General features: G+C 42.5%; 2 protein-coding genes across 6 annotated transcripts in view; one reads left to right on the forward strand and one right to left on the reverse strand.

Annotated features, from left to right (window-relative positions):
• atp2c1 (ATPase secretory pathway Ca2+ transporting 1) overlaps nt 1-12,516 on the forward strand; it is a 37,500-nt gene extending 24,984 nt beyond the window's left edge. For all 5 annotated transcript variants that reach the window (XM_010905223.5, XM_010905226.5, XM_010905224.4 and 2 more), the window contains exons 8-26: nt 92-241; nt 517-661; nt 1,169-1,235; nt 4,109-4,233; nt 4,369-4,466; nt 6,664-6,759; nt 6,974-7,063; nt 7,637-7,741; nt 8,001-8,157; nt 8,371-8,541; nt 8,664-8,761; nt 9,410-9,460; nt 9,929-10,095; nt 10,211-10,279; nt 10,377-10,493; nt 10,661-10,808; nt 11,140-11,235; nt 11,327-11,468; nt 12,340-12,516. In XM_010905223.5, coding sequence (XP_010903525.1) covers nt 92-241; nt 517-661; nt 1,169-1,235; nt 4,109-4,233; nt 4,369-4,466; nt 6,664-6,759; nt 6,974-7,063; nt 7,637-7,741; nt 8,001-8,157; nt 8,371-8,541; nt 8,664-8,761; nt 9,410-9,460; nt 9,929-10,095; nt 10,211-10,279; nt 10,377-10,493; nt 10,661-10,808; nt 11,140-11,235; nt 11,327-11,468; nt 12,340-12,470 — 2,223 coding nt within the window. In that variant the 3' untranslated portion in view covers nt 12,471-12,516. The remainder of the gene's footprint in view (nt 1-91; nt 242-516; nt 662-1,168; nt 1,236-4,108; nt 4,234-4,368; nt 4,467-6,663; nt 6,760-6,973; nt 7,064-7,636; nt 7,742-8,000; nt 8,158-8,370; nt 8,542-8,663; nt 8,762-9,409; nt 9,461-9,928; nt 10,096-10,210; nt 10,280-10,376; nt 10,494-10,660; nt 10,809-11,139; nt 11,236-11,326; nt 11,469-12,339) is intronic.
• A 3,232-nt stretch (nt 12,517-15,748) lies between these two features.
• LOC105031035 (protein asteroid homolog 1-like) lies at nt 15,749-19,124 on the reverse strand. The gene is made up of 4 exons (XM_010905221.5): nt 18,724-19,124; nt 18,410-18,623; nt 18,108-18,282; nt 15,749-16,396 (listed from the first exon to the last, which is right to left on the reverse strand). Exons 1-4 carry the CDS (start codon nt 19,015-19,017, stop codon nt 16,006-16,008), a joined length of 1,074 nt encoding a protein of 357 aa, XP_010903523.5. The 5' UTR covers nt 19,018-19,124; the 3' UTR covers nt 15,749-16,005.
• Between the last annotated feature and the right edge of the window lie 149 nt (nt 19,125-19,273).

Consider the following 19,273-nt stretch of genomic DNA (forward strand, 5'->3'; position numbering starts at 1 on the left):
AGAGCCCTGTAATAACAAATGTAAAGCTTAGGCAACCCATTGCTAAAGGTGTTGACCTTGTTATGTTTGTGACCCTTTCACCCCTCCCCAGGCAACTGACCTATCAGTGGACGAGTCCAGTCTGACTGGAGAGACCACGCCCTGTTCCAAGTCCACGTCCCACCAGCCCACCAACAGTGACATCACTTCCCGAAGTAACGTGGCCTTCATGGGCACCCTGGTGCGGTGTGGCAAAGCAAAGGTAGGAATGTCTGGTCCGATAACAGTCGTGGTGAACTGCAACATCACCATGCTCTAACATCATAACTTAGCAATTAGTGAAATCAATCCCAAGGTCCACTAGAGAGTAGCAGACTACCTCTCACATCCTGCATGTTCTGTGCCATCCAAATTGCTTTTTGACACTTTATAATCGTTGTGAAAGACTGGGGGACAGCTTGCTGCTCTTTAGTGGCTCTTTAACGGATTGCAATTACACCATGTTACATCATTGTAACCATTTGTTTTGTCCTATAGGGCATCGTCATAGGAACAGGAGAGAATTCTGAATTTGGAGAGGTTTTTAAAATGATGCAAGCTGAGGAGGCCCCCAAAACACCTTTACAAAAAAGCATGGACCTGCTTGGAAAACAGCTCTCACTTTATTCCTTTGGAATAATAGGTACTTAATATAATATTTATAATTTCTATTCAATTTGACATTGATAATGATGGAGTAGTTTTTCCTGAAAGTGCAATAGACCCAATTCGAACCCATGCTGCAGCAGTACATGTGTTCCAGAGGCTGCGACCGAGACCACTGACCTCCCTAGTCCATCTTTGTCTATTTTCTTTGTCTATTTTCTACTATTTTCCTAGCTAAGTGTGGTGCTGTGATACTAGTCAAAACACACTCCAAGCCCATTTAGTGTCGCCTGAAACCTACCACAACTAAGCCCAACATCAGATTCTATTTACTAATTTTAAACCTTATTTACTATTACACGATCTCAATTTCAAATGAATCTGTTTTTGTATATCATTGGAAAATCTCCTTAACTGAATTTCTGGAGATTCAGGGCCGTAAAGGATCGACTGTTGCCAGCCCCTGCTGTAGACTGTTTAGACATTACACTGTCATTGCTGCAAGCCTGTTTCTGTGGCTAATGAGGCTTGCTATGGTTTTCAGGGGTGATCATGCTGGTTGGTTGGCTCCAGGGGAAACACTTGTTGGACATGTTCACCATTGGTGTCAGGTAAGCAAACATGTGTATATAATATATGCAAATGCAATGTGTGATTTATTTGTTGCCCTTGAAATTGTCATTGTTAGCATTTGTAATCATTTTGTCATTGTTTAGCCCAGAATAGTTATTACGTCAAGGTTGTTTAAAAGGATATTTAAAGTATAGCCCTGTTTCAAAAAAAAGTTGTGATGCTGCGTAAAATGTAAATATAAACAGAATGCAATGATGTGCAAAGCATGTAAACCCTACATTCAATAGAAAACAGTACAAAGACAACATATCAAGTGTTGAAACTGAAACTCAAAAATATATGCCCACTTAGAATTTGATACCAGCAACACATTTTTTAAAAGCTGGGTCAGAGGCAACAAAAGATGGGAAACTCTGTGTAATGCTAAAAACCAAACCTGGTGGAACATTTCACTACGAATTCGGTCAATTGGCAACAGATCAGTAAACATGATTGGGTATTAAAAGATCTGACCGACCCATCCTCTCTGGAATGAAGTAAGGATTAGCAGGACTTCACCACTCTGTGAAAGACTGTATGGGCAAATAGTGCAACAATTTAAGAATGATGTTTCTCAACAGTAAATTGCAATGTGTTTTGGAGATCTCATCTACGGTATGTAAAATCATTAGAAGATTCAGAGAATCCAGAGAAATCTCTGTACGCTAGGGATAAGGCTAAAAACCAATATTGGATGGCCATGATCTTCGAGCCCTCAGGTGGCACTGCATTAAAAAAGACACGATTCTGTAAAGGAAATCACTGCATGGGCTCAGGAACACTTCCAAAAACTATTGACTGTGAACACAGTACATTGCTGCGTACACAAATGCAAGTTAAAACTCTGCTATGCAAAGGAGAAACCAGATATAAACAAGATCAAGAAGTGCTGCTGCCTTCTCTGGGCCCAAGCACATTTTAGACGGACTGAGAAGAAGTGGAAAACTGTCCTGTGTTCAGGACGCCGCATCCTCTGGACTAAAGAGAAGAGTGACCATCCGGCTTCTTATCAGTGCACATTAATGCTAAACAATATATACAGGTTTTGGAGCTGCCCTCCAAGGGATTTCTTTTTCAGGGAAGGCCTTGCTTATTTCAGCAAGACCATGCCAAACCATATTGTACACATTAAAACAGCATGGCTCCGTAGTTAAGGAGTCCAGGTGCTAAACTGGCCTGTCTGCAGTCCAGACCTGTCACCCACTGAAAACATTTGGTGCATTATGAAATGAAAATACAAGAAAGGAGACCCCAAACTGTTGAGTAGCTGAAATCCTAGAATGGGATAAATTTCACTTTCAAAACTACAGTTGGTCTCCTCGGTTCCCAAACGCTTACAGAGTATTGTTAACAATAACATTTCTCAGTTTCAGCATTTGATATGTTTTTATACTATTTTCAATTAAATATAGAGAGAAATTATTTGCCCATCATTGCATACATCCATACAGTTAACACTAATTGTGACATCTGAGTATGTTAGCAAGATCTCATTGTGGATTTGTTAGGGAATGTGACTGGTGTGTTGGGTAAGGTCAAGAGGTCAAGGTTTCGGGTTACATATACTGTTGTGTTAATGTTAAAGTACACATCACATTTTGTCATGCCATTGTGATTAAGCAAAACGGTGTTGCATAGAGTTTCAAGAGATTTTATCATTCCTTATCAGAACTCTGCACCTTTGGTTACTTGTTTTGTGGCCTGTAATGTGTTTGCATTGTTGCTGTGTAATACCTCCTGCTGTGTTGTCTGGTGTCTGCCCTTGTTCTGTTGTCTGTGCTCATCAATGCATCTACCATATTTAGGGCTGTAACTGAAAACCGATTCATATCCATACTGTACAGGGGCTCTGGATGGTTGTTTTTCAAAATAAATAGCTATCACATTCTATGTTGAATTAATTTTAAAGGGGACTAACAATGAATATCTCAGATTTAAGTAAATCGCTTGACGGAGTTGTTGGACTTTCTCTGCATGCAAGTCTCCTAGTCAGGGAGGGCAGAGTTGAGCTACAGTAGCGCAAGTGCAGCATTAGAGGGTTACATTGCTCTTCCCCAACTAAAGCAATTTGATATAACCTTGTAAAATAATGATTTACAGCGAAAACTCAAAATTGGAAAAACCCCAATCTGGTAAATTCCACATACATTTTCTGGTCAGTCGCGGGTTTTAAAGTTGACCTTTTCTAACGTCTTTGTAGACGCATGTAGACTTCCTGCATATTTAGCTGTTTGTTTAAATGAGAGTCTTTGCTTACATCCTAATCAAAATTATAATAATTGTTGTAGCTTTTCCAACTGTTGTTTTGTGGGCCGAACTCGAGGAGGAAGAGCTGGTTGTACTTTGGCGCGCAGTGGTATTAATAAGCCACATAAACATTTAAAATCCTCCAGTATTTTGGCATTTCGGTAGACTACAACTGTGATGGACAGACAGGTTTTAAAAAGTGATACAATGTTAACTTTATGTAGCCACTGCTTGATGAAAGGAGCTTATGAAGTGGCTAACACCTCAAACATGTTTACAGATCAACGCCAACATCATCCCATATCAAACACAAAACAACACAAATTCCTCAACCCAATGCATTCAAGCAACCCTAAACACAGATTTGTCTGTTGACATTGTTCTGTCTTGGTCGTCCATCTTGTCTTGCTTGTTTTTGAAATCCCTGTCCCTTGCCACACAGAAGGCCAACTATTGTTTTTTCAACTGACCTGCCTGATAAATACATATAAGAAATGTTTTTGGCTGTGGTATATACCATGGCATCTTAGCTTTATGGCTTAGGTTAGTAAAAGGCAATACTGTATTCTCCCTTCATGTAGACTCTAACCGGTTTTCCCTCGGTCGTCTCCTCTCTCCCACCCAGCCTGGCCGTGGCAGCCATCCCGGAGGGTCTGCCCATCGTGGTGACGGTCACCTTGGCCTTGGGTGTCATGAGGATGGTGAAGAAGAGGGCCATTATCAAGAAGCTGCCCATCGTGGAGACACTCGGTATGGATCTGGAGGATTTAAGATACGATGAGGTGCCCTCTGTGCCGAAGCGTTCTGCTGGAAGACCCCAGTGGTGTACAGTATGTGTGCATGGTTACGTTTTGACCCCACTGCCAATTTTTTTCCACAATCCAGGCTGCTGCAATGTCATCTGCTCAGACAAGACTGGGACTCTGACCAAGAATGAGATGACCGTTACTCACCTGTTCACCTCTGATGGACTACATGTTGAGGTGGGTGGGTGTGTACTGTATATACATTTCACCCATGTGTGAAAAGTCTTGTGTTAGGTGTATAAGCTATAGAGTTTGGGTCAGATTAGGGGAGGAATAAAAATGAAATCTGTTTTATTCATACTTTGTAACACAACAATTTCTGCCGGACTGCGTAAGCAGAGCCGGGACAAGAAGAGCAAATGTCTCTTACTGACTGACTGACTTCCCCTTGTTAAAGAGTGTAGTGGTTAGAGACCTGCAACCAATTGGTCAAAGCAAATTAAGCATTAGGATTTGTTCCGGATAGATAAAAATGTTGCTAGCTACAACTTTCAGTAGCTGCGTTATAGTAAGCCTAAAATAAAATTGTTCACTGTTCTGTTGAGACTGTTTCTGGTGGATTTTTTAAGTACGCATCCGTGTGTGCTTTTTGGGTCAGGATAGACAAAAACGTTGCTGGCTACAACCTTGCTACGTTATAGTAAGCCTAAAATAAAACTGTTTATATTGCAACTATTTCTGGTGGATTTTCGAGGTACGCATCTGTGCATGATTTTTGAGGTAATATAGGCTAGATTAAAACCCCAGTAAAAGAGTAGGGTTTTCCACGATTCTCTCATCTTTTCACTCGACGAAAAAGTCAGTTATCGCCACCTATATTGATAGTTATTGTATCAATGTCATTCATGAATGAAAAAAACCCAAAAGTTTTTGCACCATGAAATAGCTTCGGCTGTGTTAATTTCAAGTAGTAAGTTAGATACTAGTAAGCCCATTACTGGCTAATTAGCTGTTAAAACGACCAGTGGCAAAAGCCATACATTTCATAAATGCTATTTGTGGCGGAGGTAAACTTAAGAAACATTAGTCAGTTTAACACAATACTTAATGGTGTCTAGCAAAATATTCAAACTTGGCGTGATGTTAATGCGTGACAAGATGATCTAATGTCGAGATGCTATACTGTACCGACACTAGGTAGATGTATAGCACTGTGGTGTAGTGATTGAAGACACAGCCACTCATGTGGTAGACCCAGGTGCGAATCCAACCAAGTTAATCACTTTTAACTTGCCTGGTTCATTTTCTGGTTGTTAAACTTCCAAGAAGGTGCCTGTTTAAGCTATCAACTGTTTTTTTTAATCTTCTCATTAACGGTTGATGAAAGATTCAGTAATTATGCTTCAAAACGTATATTTTGTTATTTCCAGCTAATTTTCACATGTAATTGTTTGACGTGAAACTCGATAGCAAACGCCCTACGAGTCATGCCAATACAGTTACCTACGTGTTGGAAATGGCTCATTTACAAAACTTGGTTTACCTGTTTTCAGCAGCACATTGTCTGTGTCAGGAAGTGTATTGAATTGGTAGACTGTTTTGTTGGCAAAGAGCTGCCTGTGCCGCAGAGCAGTGCCCAAGAAACTTAAAAAAACAATGGTTTGATGCTGCCACGTATGGATATAGGACTCTGTGCCATTATGTTGATCTGCTTTGTATCTGTGGCTACCACCCCGTTCCCAATTAAAACCAACATGGATGACTCTGAATGTACTCGCTACTTCCTGTCCACAGCAGCAAGCAGGCCAAGTGTGAGGCTAATTATCTAGACCGACCGGGGTGACACTAACCGGGGTGACACTAACAGGGCTGAACGATAAGCAAGACACAACATTGAATCCATGTTTGCCTTTAATGTCAGTCACCTGCCCCAGAGATTACTGCAATAATGAAATACTGACATCTCTCTACCAATTGCTACTAGTTCACACTTAACACTCATGTATATTTCTGCCATACTTGCCATATCGAAATGTTCAATATTACTAACTGCTAGTTTACAGTACTCTTTCTTAAACTCCTGCTAGTGTACATTGTTGTATATCATTGCTTTTTTATTATTATTATTATTTTTTGTCTGGCTATATTTTTGGTTATATATTTTTCTTAACTCTCACTATGTAGTTGTCGGGTGCCATGTCACAAGAATTTAATTGTGCAGGACGACGCTTTGTTGTGCATTTGACAGAATAATCCTTGGAACTTGAAATTGTTGCTAGTTGTTGTACAAAGGATGTTTGGTATTATTACAAGTGCCACATGTTTTCTGATTACAAAATATTTAAATTATAAATGACGGTTAACTACATTTGATTTGCCTTCCATGTTGGAGGTGTTCGTTGTTCTTCACTGTTTTGCCATCCTCCTTTCCCAGGTGACTGGGGTGGGTTACAATGGATCAGGGGCGGTGCTACTACATGGGGAGGAGGTCCACGGCTTCTCCAACTCCTCCGTCAGCAAGATTGTGGAGGTGAGAGAGACTGGGATGTATATGACGTCATTGGTTTTCCATCAAAGTAATCTAGTGACTGGTTCTCCTCATAGTCTCTTCTCATTCGTCTGCACCTGAATACACAGTACAGGCTCAATACGCCAGCTGAAATGTATCCCCTGACATTCATGAATGCTGAGTCTGGGTTTACTTTATGTGAGGTAATTTTATTTTCCTTTCTGCTCTCCCATAGGCTGGTTGCATATGCAACGATGCTGTCATCAGGAACAACACCCTAATGGGACGTCCCACAGAAGGAGCCCTCATCGCCCTGGCGATGAAGGTAAAAAACTGTGAGACACAAAAGTGTAGGCACCCTGGTCGCACGCACGTTAAATCGGAAGGCCGTTGGCGACCTGGCAAAAAAAAATAAAAAACTTTCCATGCACAGGGGCTTTGTGGGTGTCTGAGACACTTTCAGATGACGCGGTATTGACACACGGGATTCTAGGGAAACGGAGGAGTGCCATGGCAATGTAGAGTGTTGCTGGAGAACGCTGTGATGATTACACTTGGAAGTGTGTGTGTGTGTGTCTGTGTAGTGTGTGTTGGGGTGTGTGTGTGTTGGTGTGTGTGTGTGTGTGTGTGTGTGTGTTGGTGTGTGTGACAGTTTGACAACAGTGTGTGTGTGTCTGTGTGGTGTATGTGTGTTAGTGTGTGTGACAGTTTGACAACAACGTATGTGTGTGTCTGTGTAGTGTATGTATGTGTGTGTTGGTGTGTGTGACAGTTTGACAACAGTGTGTGTGTGTCTGTGTGGTGTGTGTGTGTGTGTTGGTGTGGTGTATGTGTGTGTGTGTGTGTGTTAGTGTGTGTGACAGTTTGACAACAACGTGTGTGTGTGTTCACCCAACAGATGGGTCTGGAGGGGCTGCAGCAGGAGTATGTGCGTCTGGAAGAACACCCTTTCAGCTCGGAGCAGAAGTGGATGGCCGTACGCTCTGTCCACTGCACTCAGCAGGTCAGCACGCAGCCTTCACATCCTTATCACACAGACATCAATCCGTCTCCTCTCTGTGTCCGCTGCAAGGGATGTAGTCTGCTTCATTTGCAGTAGAGCTGCATTACATTACGTTTTACTGCTTGAACTTGTGTGGATTTCCCCCCCAAACCCTGACATTTACACATGGAAGTAGATGTTATTTCTTTAGTAGTAGTGTCTTATCAGGCCACTGAGTGAATCATGTTGTTTGTCTTCATTGTTTTGTGTGCTAACTCAGGATAAGCCGGGTGTGTATTACATGAAAGGGGCTTATGAGCAGGTCATCCGCTACTGCAGCTTTTACCACAGCAAAGGTGCAACACTGCCGCTCAACCACCAGCAGAGGGAGTTCTACCAGCAGCAGATCAGCTACATGGGCTCTGGGGGACTAAGAGGTACATTTTTCAATTTAGTAATTTAGCAGATACACCAATCCAGAGCTACTTAAAGGAGGAATTAGGGTTAATTGTCTTGCTCAATTACAGATTAGGGGAGTCTTGGGTGAAAGTCGCCCATGTTACTGGCTCAATTCCAAGTAAAAGAGTCAGTTTTCCTCTGGAGATCGTTAACGTTACACAGTAGTCACATTATGTCCTGCTCCTGTGTAGTCCTGGCGTTTGCATCTGGCTCAGAGATGGGCAGCCTGACCTTCCTGGGCCTGGTGGGCATCATTGACCCACCCAGGTCAGGGGTCAAGGAGGCTGTGGGCATTCTCATCAGCTCAGGAGTGGCAGTCAAGATGATCACTGGCGACTCCCAGGAGACGGCCGTGGCCATAGGTGAGTACCTTTCCTGTTATGGTTCCCCTTCTGTATTTCTGTCTGTCTTTGAACCCACAGGGAGTGTTTTCTGCAGAAACTGAATGATGAAACCGGTCTGCAATGTGTTTGTGCGTTCTCAGCGGGCCGCCTGGGCATCTATACTAAGGGCTCCAAGTCTTTATCTGGGGAGGAGGTGGACCAGATGGATCTACAACAGCTGTCTCAGATAGTGCCCAGGGTAGGAACATATGAACACACACTTCGGCTCACACAAGCAGGCCTGTTAGCAGCATGTTTGCCATATCACTGTGTGTGTGTGTATGTATGTATACATGGTTGACATATAATATAATATAATAAATGTATGTGTAGAATCTGCATCATACATGTTTTTAATATATTGAACACCCATACAGTTATACCCAAGGTGTTGATTACATATTTATTGGGGTTTTGGTTTATTTTAGATGTTGTGCGCACTTACTGAGTTACGTTTGGGCACTTCCAAGACCAATGGCACCTTAAAGATCCTCTACTCATAATGACCAATCCTTTACGTCTGTAAAGTTGAGTCATACAATGAAATGTGCAATTTATAGTATATTATGATTATCCAGCACCAACCATGTTAGTGACCCAGATTTCTCTTAACGGGATAGTGTGAAGTTTTAGTTAGTCTTCGTCAAACGTATACAAACGTTTTCACTCTACTGTAAGTATAGGTACATTACATACATGTCCTGGGCAACTAAGAAAAAATAAGGGTTAACTGTCTTGCTCAAGGCCGGAAACGGCATATTTTAAGGAGGTATGTTACAGCATTATCATGCTGTAACAAACCCCACCCGGGGCTGCATTAACAGTGTGGTGTCTCTGCCTCCCACAGATAGGGGTGTTCTATCGGGCCAGCCCCAGGCACAAACTGAAGATAGTCAAGGTGAGTGGCCGTAAAGTAGTGACAACTAGCTGGCCTGGGAGCATGTTCTGCGTAGGCATGTCTGTTCTGCGTAGGCATGTCTGTTCTGCGTAGGCATGTCTGTTCTGCGTAGGCAGAGCCTGACCTGGGAGCATGTCGGACTAAAGGCTGGGAGGTGGGTTCTGGCATCCCCCAGCACAACTGTTGGGGTCTGTCAGGAATGCTGCAATGCTGTGCCTGGTGGCTTTCCACAGTCACTATGACTCGCAGTAAATCAAACGGGATGCCATAAAGTGTCTGACAGTGTAAGATATTCCACTGACAATCAATAAAACGGGCCAATTCGGCAACCTCGAATCTCAATGAATGCCTAGGTTTATTCATGTCGGCATACCCTCCGTTATTAAGCCAACACTATTGTCCTCGCTGAGAAGATTGGATCGGTTACAAGGTTTGAGTAGAACTGACGGTTACCTTTTTTCATTGTAGTCTCTCCAGAACATTGGCGCGGTGGTGGCCATGACCGGGGACGGTGTGAACGATGCCGTGGCACTGAAAGCAGCAGACATCGGCGTGGCCATGGGCCAGACCGGCACAGACGTCTGTAAGGAAGCGGCAGACATGATCCTGGTAGACGACGACTTCCAGACCATCCTGTGAGTGAACTTTAAAGAGTGATTGTTAAAAACTGTCGGTTTATGTACGGTTGCTCATGCCGGGGTACCAAAAACCATGGATGTAAATGTTTCCGTCATTGTTTTTTTTTCTTAGGTCGGCCATAGAGGAAGGGAAAGGCATTTACAACAACATCAAAAACTTTGTCTGCTTCCAGCTAAGCACGTAAGAACAAATGGCTTCAAAGAGATTCCTTGGAAGAAGGTTCATGGGCCACCTAGCAAAAGGATTTGCGTTATTAAATTGCCATTGTTTCTCGCAGGAGCATCGCGGCTCTCACCCTGATCTCCCTGGCAACACTGATGAACTTCCCCAACCCTCTGAACGCCATGCAGATCCTGTGGATCAACATCATCATGGATGGACCTCCAGCTCAGAGGTGACACCCCTCCAGGCATTATGGGAAATGTTGTCTTTTGTTTTGTTTTTTTGGTTTCACATGGTTTTGAATGCAAGTCCTCCAAGCTGAGAGCAATGTTTAGGCTGGTACAATGGGTAAAACAGCAGAAGTGTGGCACAGCGTGTTTACTGATGCCATGTTCTCAGTTTGGGAGTGGAGCCCGTGGACAAGGATGTGATCAGGAAGCCTCCAAGGAACGTGCGGGACAGTATTCTGACACGCAGTCTGCTCGTCAAGGTGTTGGTGTCGGCACTCATCATTGTTTGCGGCACCCTGTTTGTCTTCTGGAGAGAGGCAAGTAGTCGTGGTCGTAGATGGGTGATTAAAGTATCATTACTGGGATATCATTATGGGATATCATTACTGGCCTAAGGGGCGGTTATCATTACTGGCCTAAGGGGCGGATATCATTACGGGTATCTTTACTGTCATTACGGGCCCAAGGGGTAGACATTTTCTTTTCTTTTGACATTTAAGTTTGTATATTAATGGCAGTTTTTCTTCTCTGGACATTTGCCTTTGATACTAGGAAAACGGTTGATGGTTTTCTTTGTAAATTAGAGCTGATCCCTCCTACGCGTGTCATGTACAAATTGACTCATATGAATTTATGTTCTCCTCTCAGCTTCGGGACAACCTAATCACTCCCAGAGACACTACCATGACCTTCACCTGCTTCGTGTTCTTTGACATGTTCAACGCGCTCAGCTCCCGCTCACAGGTGGGTACACTGCATCGCCGCCGTCGAAGGATCAGCACAAAATATCTGCTGCTGACTTCTGTCTCTCTCTAACCACACATCCCTCTTTTAGACCCGTATGGTCCATGAGATGGGCATGTTCAGTAACAAGATGTTCTGCTATGCGGTGCTTGGCTCCATCATGGGCCAGATGGCGGTCATCTACTTCCCCCCACTGCAGAGTGTCTTCCAGACAGAGAGCCTCAGCTTATTTGGTAAGAACAGCGGTTACGTAATCTTGGTCTTATGCGGTGGAATGGATGATGTGTGCTATCACCTAGTCTGAGTGTTGAGAGTCTTTAGGGATGGATGAGGTGTGCTGTCACCTTCTCTTAGTGTTGAGTCTTTAGGGATGGATGACGTGTGCTGTCACCTCGTCTGAGTGTTGAGTCTTTAGGGATGGATGACTATGCTGTCACCTCATCTGAGTGTTGAGAGTCTTCTGGATCCTATGTGTTGTCCTGCTGGTCCCAATGATCCAGACCCTCCAATAATTAATCAGAGGTGCTGGGCAGATTGACCAAGGCCCAGCAACAATGCACTTCTTACCATTATTTCAGCCAAAATGGGGGTTTTTGGATGGAAAATTGAGCTCCCTGGACTAAATTATGGGTCAACAAATTGGAGAACCCTCATTTTAGAAGTAATTGCATATATTGTGGGCAAGAAATTATATGTATAAAAAATTGGCAACCTCTCCTCTCCTATTTTGATGGGACACCAGAGAGGGAACTTATTTCCATATGAAGATAAAAAAAAATAAAAAATTCCTCTGAGATTGGAGCTGGGTGTATGGGGAGGGAGGGAGGGAGAGTATAGGGGTTGTGGCAGGTTGGAAAACTGGGATGGAGGAATTATGGTCTCCAGGTTTTTTATGTTCTTTTCGTTATGTTTGGATGTTTTCTGGGTCCCCGTAAATGTGTTAGCCAAGTGGGCTAAAGGTTCAACTTAAACCTGTTGCTGATCTGTGATGCATGTTGTCCTTTTTATACCTGGCAAATGAACAGCCCTGATCCTAGGTTGTAACTGATAATCACGTGCTGGTTTCCATGTGCTGTAATAACGGTCTGTCCCTGTGGCCTGCAGACCTCCTGTTCCTGGTGGGCCTCACGTCCTCAGTCTGCGTGGTCTCGGAGGCCATAAAGTGGGTCGAGCGGTGGAGAGGAGCTAGGGAGAAGAGGACCACAGTCACCGAAGACTCCTTCCAGGATGTATGACGCACATTGCGTTACGTGTAACAGGAGTCGATGGGGGGAGGGGAGGGGGGAGGGGGCAGGTTGGGGGTTTGTTTGCTGTAGGGGTGGGTTATAAAATATAATGGTAGGAAGGTCACTGGAAGATGGGGGCTGGAGAGGAAACAGTCACTGTCCCTCGATGTCGTCCACCCCTACAACGTCCCTTTCCCTGACCGATGAGAGGTTTTGGCCTGCTGCTTTCAGACTGCACCATCCTTCAGGAGGGGCTTCATTCATGAGACACTGTAACTGTTGTTCATGCGGCAACTTGATCATGTCTGGGGTATCATGACCTGAGAGGACAATCTCACTGCTCTTAGGTCAGCTACTCGCGTCAGGTACTAAGGCCGCGAAGGACCATGTAATTGTTCGTACAGCAGCTATTCATGTGTTCACGAACTTCAAATTCATTTTGTAACACTATTTTCCTTTGTCATCACCTTGCTTAAAGTGCCGGTGGCTGACCGTAGCTTTCCTGAAGTCCGTGGATGTCACGTTCATGCTTTCCAGGTTTTGTGCTTGTTGCAATCTTCCCCAATGAAAAGTCTGCAGCTTTCCACACATTATTATGGCTAGATAATTGTGTGCAATTCCTTTTTTTTGTTCTTTTTTTTGGTGGAGACTTGAGGAGTTGACCACTATACGTGATTCATGTGGTTGAATAGAATTCATTTTCTTCTCGAGAACATACATTTTAATACTTGCATAGGCAGACATATTGGCTTCGTTTAAATCAGTTTAAGTCAATTTGATTCCATTCTCACAATCTCAGTTTTTGGGATATCACATTGCAATTATTATTATATTTTTTTTTTACTGTTGCCCCCAGCCCCAAATCCAGTCTGTTGCTTAATATCTTACACTCGCTATATCCAGCCGCCCATATTAAGTGTTTTTCCATTTTAGGAATGAACTGTTCGTCTGGAATTAAAGGTACAGGGATGTTTTAACCTCTGACTCTATTTTATACACCAATTGGAAGTGCATAGATTTCTCCCCATGACTTCTGTTTACATGCACTGTTTATAACAATCATCTTAATGTGTCTTGTGTTTTGGGTCCACAAGTGGCAATTTGAAGCACATTTTCTCTTTCTGGGAGCCTCTGATGCCTTGTTTTGGTACAGCCACACATATATGGGCTGTGATTTACAACGCACACTCAATTAACAACCTGGCTTTGATAAAGATGTAGACCAAATTATACAAAATCTGAGATTTGCAAAGACTACATTTATAAAGGTAGACTCAGCAAAATGACAATTGAAGTGAGTAAATGGCATGCATTTATGAAATGTTTTCAACAGCAGAGAACAGAGTCTGTTAGTTAAAGCATTCAATTATTAACAGAAATGTGTCAAGATTGAATTTCTGAAACCTGTCGTTCTGTCCTTGAAGACCTAACCCTTTTGTTGCTCCCTGGGCACCCCTTGCACCCAAGTGTTTGGGTTAACAGCGAAAGTAACATTTCGGTTGGACTGCGATGACTAATTTAATCCTTTAATAATATAGTATGCTGTATCAGCGTGAAACAAACCTGTGCACATGGCCCAGGTACTGTGTGACTGTATGAGAACAAATTCTTGTATTTTGCTCATCTTTATCTGTGTTACTGCCCATACTGTAGCAATGTAATTTTGCTGAGCCTGCCTTATAGAATATGGGATATTTGAGTCATTGTCATTCCAGGTCAGTCTCTTTATGAACCAGGAGATTGTGTTTTTCCTAGGATATTTAGGAAATATTGATAATTTATTGATATTGCTTTGTAGATCAGTTTTTGTCAGTGCTACAGGAGTCTTCTTCTGAACATACACCAGTAACTAGCAAGTAGGCTCACATTGCTAGCTCCTATTAGTCATTTTGTTATTTTCCAAGATATTAGTCTCTCTGCTTTGGTCCATTTTACTAGTCAAATCAGCTACACCTAAGAGGTTTTTTCTTTTATTTTAATTTATGATGTGTATGTGTGTTGCACAGCTGAAGCCAGTACTCTGTTGTGATGGTATGAGAATAAATCTGTACATTAAACATTTTATAATTCTTTTAAGTGTGTCTTGTAACTTTAACAATATGAATATCATGCCAATTCTGAAAGTCTCATGTTTTGCTGTGATAAACATTACAGTAATTTAGGATTTGTTGATTCCAAGATTTCTGTATAAAATATACTGTAGGTAAGTGTGTACTCAATTTTATTTTTCAATTTCGTTTAATATTGACTTTCCACTGCTGTAATGGTGCCAAGAAATGGGATTGATCTATTTTAAAGATTACAAATATACTTCATAGTAAATATCAAACAAATATAAAATCCAAACAAATCCAAATGCATGACTTCTTATATTAGAAATGTACCCAGCTATTGTTTTTCAGGTTTATGTATATTGTGTCTATTTGTCTATACCCAATAATTCTCAAGGACCGCTAAATATACAGCTTTGGAATAAATTAAGAGACCACTGAACCTTTTTCTTTCCTTTCCAAAAAAGTTGAAAGTGGTCCCTTCATTTTAACCCTTATGTTCCTCACTGATACCCTTCCTTTTTGACTTTTTTGGAAAGAAAAGAAAAAGGTGCAGTGGTCTCTTAATTTTTTTCCAGAGCTGAATTTCGTTCATTTAAAAATGTTGATGTTTACAGTGGTGTGGTAATTCATAGTAACAACAAATGGGATTTACAGTGCCTTTCAGAATTATTCAAAACTGTGACCTATTTGCTCATTACTGAATTACAAATGGTACACTTAAATCTTGTTCTGTTTGACATTTTAATTTAAAACACTTGAACTCCAAATCAACTGCAGTAAGATGACATTGGTTTGATGCTGGAAAATATTCTTAAGAACTATGTTTATTACATAAGTTATCGACCCCTGTGCTGCAAAACTTCCAGTCGACGGGTGAAAGTTGCTGTCACATTTTCTGAATAAAAGCCCTGCTTTTGAAGGTTAATTGCTCAGGCTTTGGATGTCAAAGGAAATGACGACCAAAGAGGATTCTACAAGAGTTTGAGATAAATTAATAAAAAGGTGCCTTAAAGTGGCCCAGAACTGATCTCAATCCTTCTGGGGGCATTGACACTTTTTGTGACTGAAAATTGATTTTCAAATGTCAAAGATTAAAAAAAGACATTGTCACTTTTGAGCCAGAGAGGTTGTTGGTCTGGATTATAAACTGCCCAAAAAATTAAGGGAACACTTAAATCACAAATCTGGACTTGAAAGAAATATATTAAAGATCAAAATATTTACATTGTGTAATATAACGAAAATAACGTAACAATGGTCAATGGAAACCAAAATCACCAAACGAGTGATGGCTGGATTCAAACTCATACTGAATGTGCAAGCATTTTGATTGTTTAGAAGTGGGGATACCAGTAGACTTAAAAAACTTTATCTTAGAAACATGCTAAACAGTGTCAATGTCCTTAAGGTTACAAAAACAATCCAAAGAGGTTCTTAAGTTGAAGAGTTGAGCTGATCATCTCTAAAACTAAACAGTTGTGTAGAGGTCTTTACTCCCAGCTGATCCGTCCCTGCTTTTGAGAGAATTCTGGATTCTGAGATTGGTTGTATCTTTTCTTGGTCTTGTGGCGGGTCCGAACCAAAGTCCAACCCACATCATCCTCTTGCTTAGGATTCTCCCCTCCTTCAGCACCGGAATCATCTTCCTCTAGTGCTAAAACCTGCATACGGGCCATCAGGTCGTCTTGTGGCTTTTTCAGGGAAGGAGGGATTGCCCCAGACACCTTCGACTTGAGGCCAGCAGCATGGGATTTGTGTATGGCACGCAGCATGGCTCTGTACAACTGCTCAAAGGAATGGCATTCCACCAGGAGAGAATCCGGAGTCATTGTCCCTCTCAGTTTGGCCTCAAGCTGGTGCACCAGAGTGCCCTTGTAAAGCCTAAACACCAGAGAAAGACAAAATGGATGGGGTATTACTGTTAGGCTACAGCACAATGTGGACGAATACCAGTTTTCTACTCTAGAGCAAGAATAGGCAACTTTCCCCAGTTCACCAAGTGGTGAAGTAAATTGGTATGCTGCGACCAATATTTAAGCACACAAAACACAGTTTGCAAGCAAATCATTTTGATGAGTTCATTTCCTGCAAATCTAAAATATTTTGCCATCCAACGTAGACAAAATGGTGCAGTTTTAAAATACAATACAATGCAATGAACTCCAAAGGTATTTGGACAGCAACACATTTTTTTCGGCTCTGTATTCCAGCACTTCGGATTTGATATATGGGATTAATGTCAAGACAGTCAGCTTTTTCATCCATATCGAAGTAACCATTAAGAAATGACAGAACATTTTGTACATAGCCCAGCTATTTGAAGGTACCTGAAGTATTTAGACAGTTGGCTTCACAGATGTTTCTTATTGGGAAGATGTATTCGTTTGCATTCTTGTTCTAACCAAGAGCTGTCAATGTGTTTGTATTGAATTACATTTTAGAGTTGGTGTCTGGTGTCTGACAACATGAGGACCAAAAGTGTTGATGCCATTTGCTGAATTATTGATGCCATTTGCTAAATGGTTTGTCCAATACAGATGACAACAGTCTGAAAATAAAGTCTGCACAACTCCATAGTCATTGAATAAGTTAAAATCCAAAGTGTTGGAATAGGGAACCAAAAACATTGAATGTCCAAATACTTTTCAAGTAATTAGCAATTTGCAAGTATAGCGTTGCCTTATTGAAACAACTCCCCAGAAAGTGGGGGGAGTCAGAGACATCTCCATCTGATGCACATCTTGCCAAGCCTCATCACACGGCCTGTTCAACCAGGAAGTATTCTGGAAGAGAATGTATGCGTTCCCGGACCAATAATCATAATTCAACTTGCTGGAAGCTGTCTGACATCCGCCTCAACCACTCTGAGAAAATGTTGCTGTTTTGAAGTTTGCAACATTTTTACACATTTTGCCAGGGACATAGAGTTTCAAACAGTTTTACTAATGTTGCCATAGGGTGATAACAGAGTGAGAGTGACTAACACAATCACATGGGGCAATCATTACATCAGTGTTTTTCAACACTGCTCCTGGAGGCCGCCCTGCATGTTTTACATCTCTCCCTGCTTTATCACGCCTGATTCAAATGATCAGCTCATTATCATGTCCTTGATGAGCTACATCAGGTATGTTTGGGCAGAAAGAGATGTAAAACATGCAGGGCGGGGTGCCTCCAGGAACAGGCTTGACAAACACTGCATTACATGACTTATGTAGATAGCAACTGGTAGTCCAGTGTTTTACTCAACCCTGCTACTGGGCGCCCCCCTACCCTGCATGTTTTACATCTCTCTCTGCTCTGTCACACCTGATTCAAATTATCTGCTCATTATCAAGTCCGTCATGAGCTACATCAGGTATGTTATGGCAGGGACAGATCTAAAACATGCAGGGAAGTGGGTGTCCAGGAGCAGGGTTGAGAAACATTGTGCTAGACTAAAAATGTTTTGCTAACATAGGCTTACTCATTAACTCTCACTGGAAAACGTTTTTATTATTCTAATTTAAGGGCAACTGAGTTCTTAAACTAAAAGTTTGCCATATCTTCTCTTGGGTTTAAGCTTTGGTTGACTGAGGAAGTGACACCTCACCAGGCACATTGAGGCTCAGGTAGAGGTAGTGACAGCAGTTGGTTCAGGTGAATACTGTCCTTCAGGCAGCACTGCCACTGGCTGTAGGAATGGGCCACAACCAGGTCTGGGCTCCCCGTAGATTTCTTAATATGCCATATCAGTCTCTCAAACAACTGTCTCTCAGGTCTTTTAGCTGTCACACAAAAAGGTGAGAAGTCAATGATAGCACAAAGAAACAATTACATTTTCATCTTCTAAACAACTTTACAATTGGAACTAAGTGATCCTGTGTGTGTTTTTGTAAATGTTCTGGGCTGTACCTCTCTGGATCTTCCTTTGTTTGCGGAGCACTCCATACACCAGTCCCAGTAGTAGGGCCTCCAGGAGAGGCTTGTCTGGTTGGGGATGTGCGTGCCTCAGCCAGTAGCAGGTTACAGCCACAGGAAGACGAAGATGAGGCGGGACACCACTCAATGAGGAAGAGGACACACCAAGAGTCTCTAAAAACACCTCACACCGCACTGAATGTGGAGCCTAAGGAACCGAGCAATAGGGTCCGAGACAATTTCAGAATTAACGGCAGTATGTTTGAATATACTGTGTGCTATATCCTAGAAACGTATACTGTACATACCCGGTGAAGTGTGTCTAGCTGAAGTTGTTCCGAAGCACTTGGCAGCACTGCTTCTACCATGCTGCTGGTTAGGTTCATGCCTTCCCTGTCATACTCTTCCACATATTCCACTGGAGGTCCGTCACTGCTCTGACACTCCCTCCTCCCTGCCAACAGCAGCCCATAGAGTACCTGCCGTATGGGCCGAGAGGTGATGTTCCCACTGGGCATGCGGAGATCTTCAACTTGGGTGCCCATTATCTGCCTCCTCATTTGCAGCACATCCACTATGCAAGAGGGAAGTCTACCTTTCATTAATGGAAGCAGGGTCCAGTCTGGAAGGACCCTGTGAGGCACTGGGAGACGGCACGGTCCAGGCGCCACTCCACTGCTGAAAAAACTCTCAAGGAAACCAGAAGGAACCTTGTATTCTTCTATGGCCAGAGAGAGGCCAGACCTGGCAAGAGACATTTTCTGTCTGTTGTAACTATGATCAATGCGTTTGAGCACAGAGTCCAAGGCCTCCTCCTGTCCCTGGAAGGAGGCCAGCCAACTCAGCAAGCCGTTGAAG

The sequence above is a fragment of the Esox lucius genome, chromosome 20 (genome assembly GCF_011004845.1).
Source record: "Esox lucius isolate fEsoLuc1 chromosome 20, fEsoLuc1.pri, whole genome shotgun sequence".
Classification (NCBI taxonomy): domain Eukaryota; kingdom Metazoa; phylum Chordata; class Actinopteri; order Esociformes; family Esocidae; genus Esox; species Esox lucius.

What these genes read in the sequence shown, in the direction of transcription:
- LOC105031035 (XM_010905221.5), bottom strand. Translation starts at nt 19,017, where the DNA reads ATGAAAGGTAGACTTCCCTCTTGCATAGTGGATGTGCTGCAAATGAGG. An exon ending in ACAAAGGAAGATCCAGAGAG is followed by an intron (nt 18,283 to 18,409) that starts GTACAGCCCAGA and finishes TTTGTGTGACAG; the next exon opens with CTAAAAGACCTGAGAGACAG. An exon ending in CCTGAGCCTCAATGTGCCTG is followed by an intron (nt 16,397 to 18,107) that starts GTGAGGTGTCAC and finishes TCTGGTGTTTAG; the next exon opens with GCTTTACAAGGGCACTCTGG.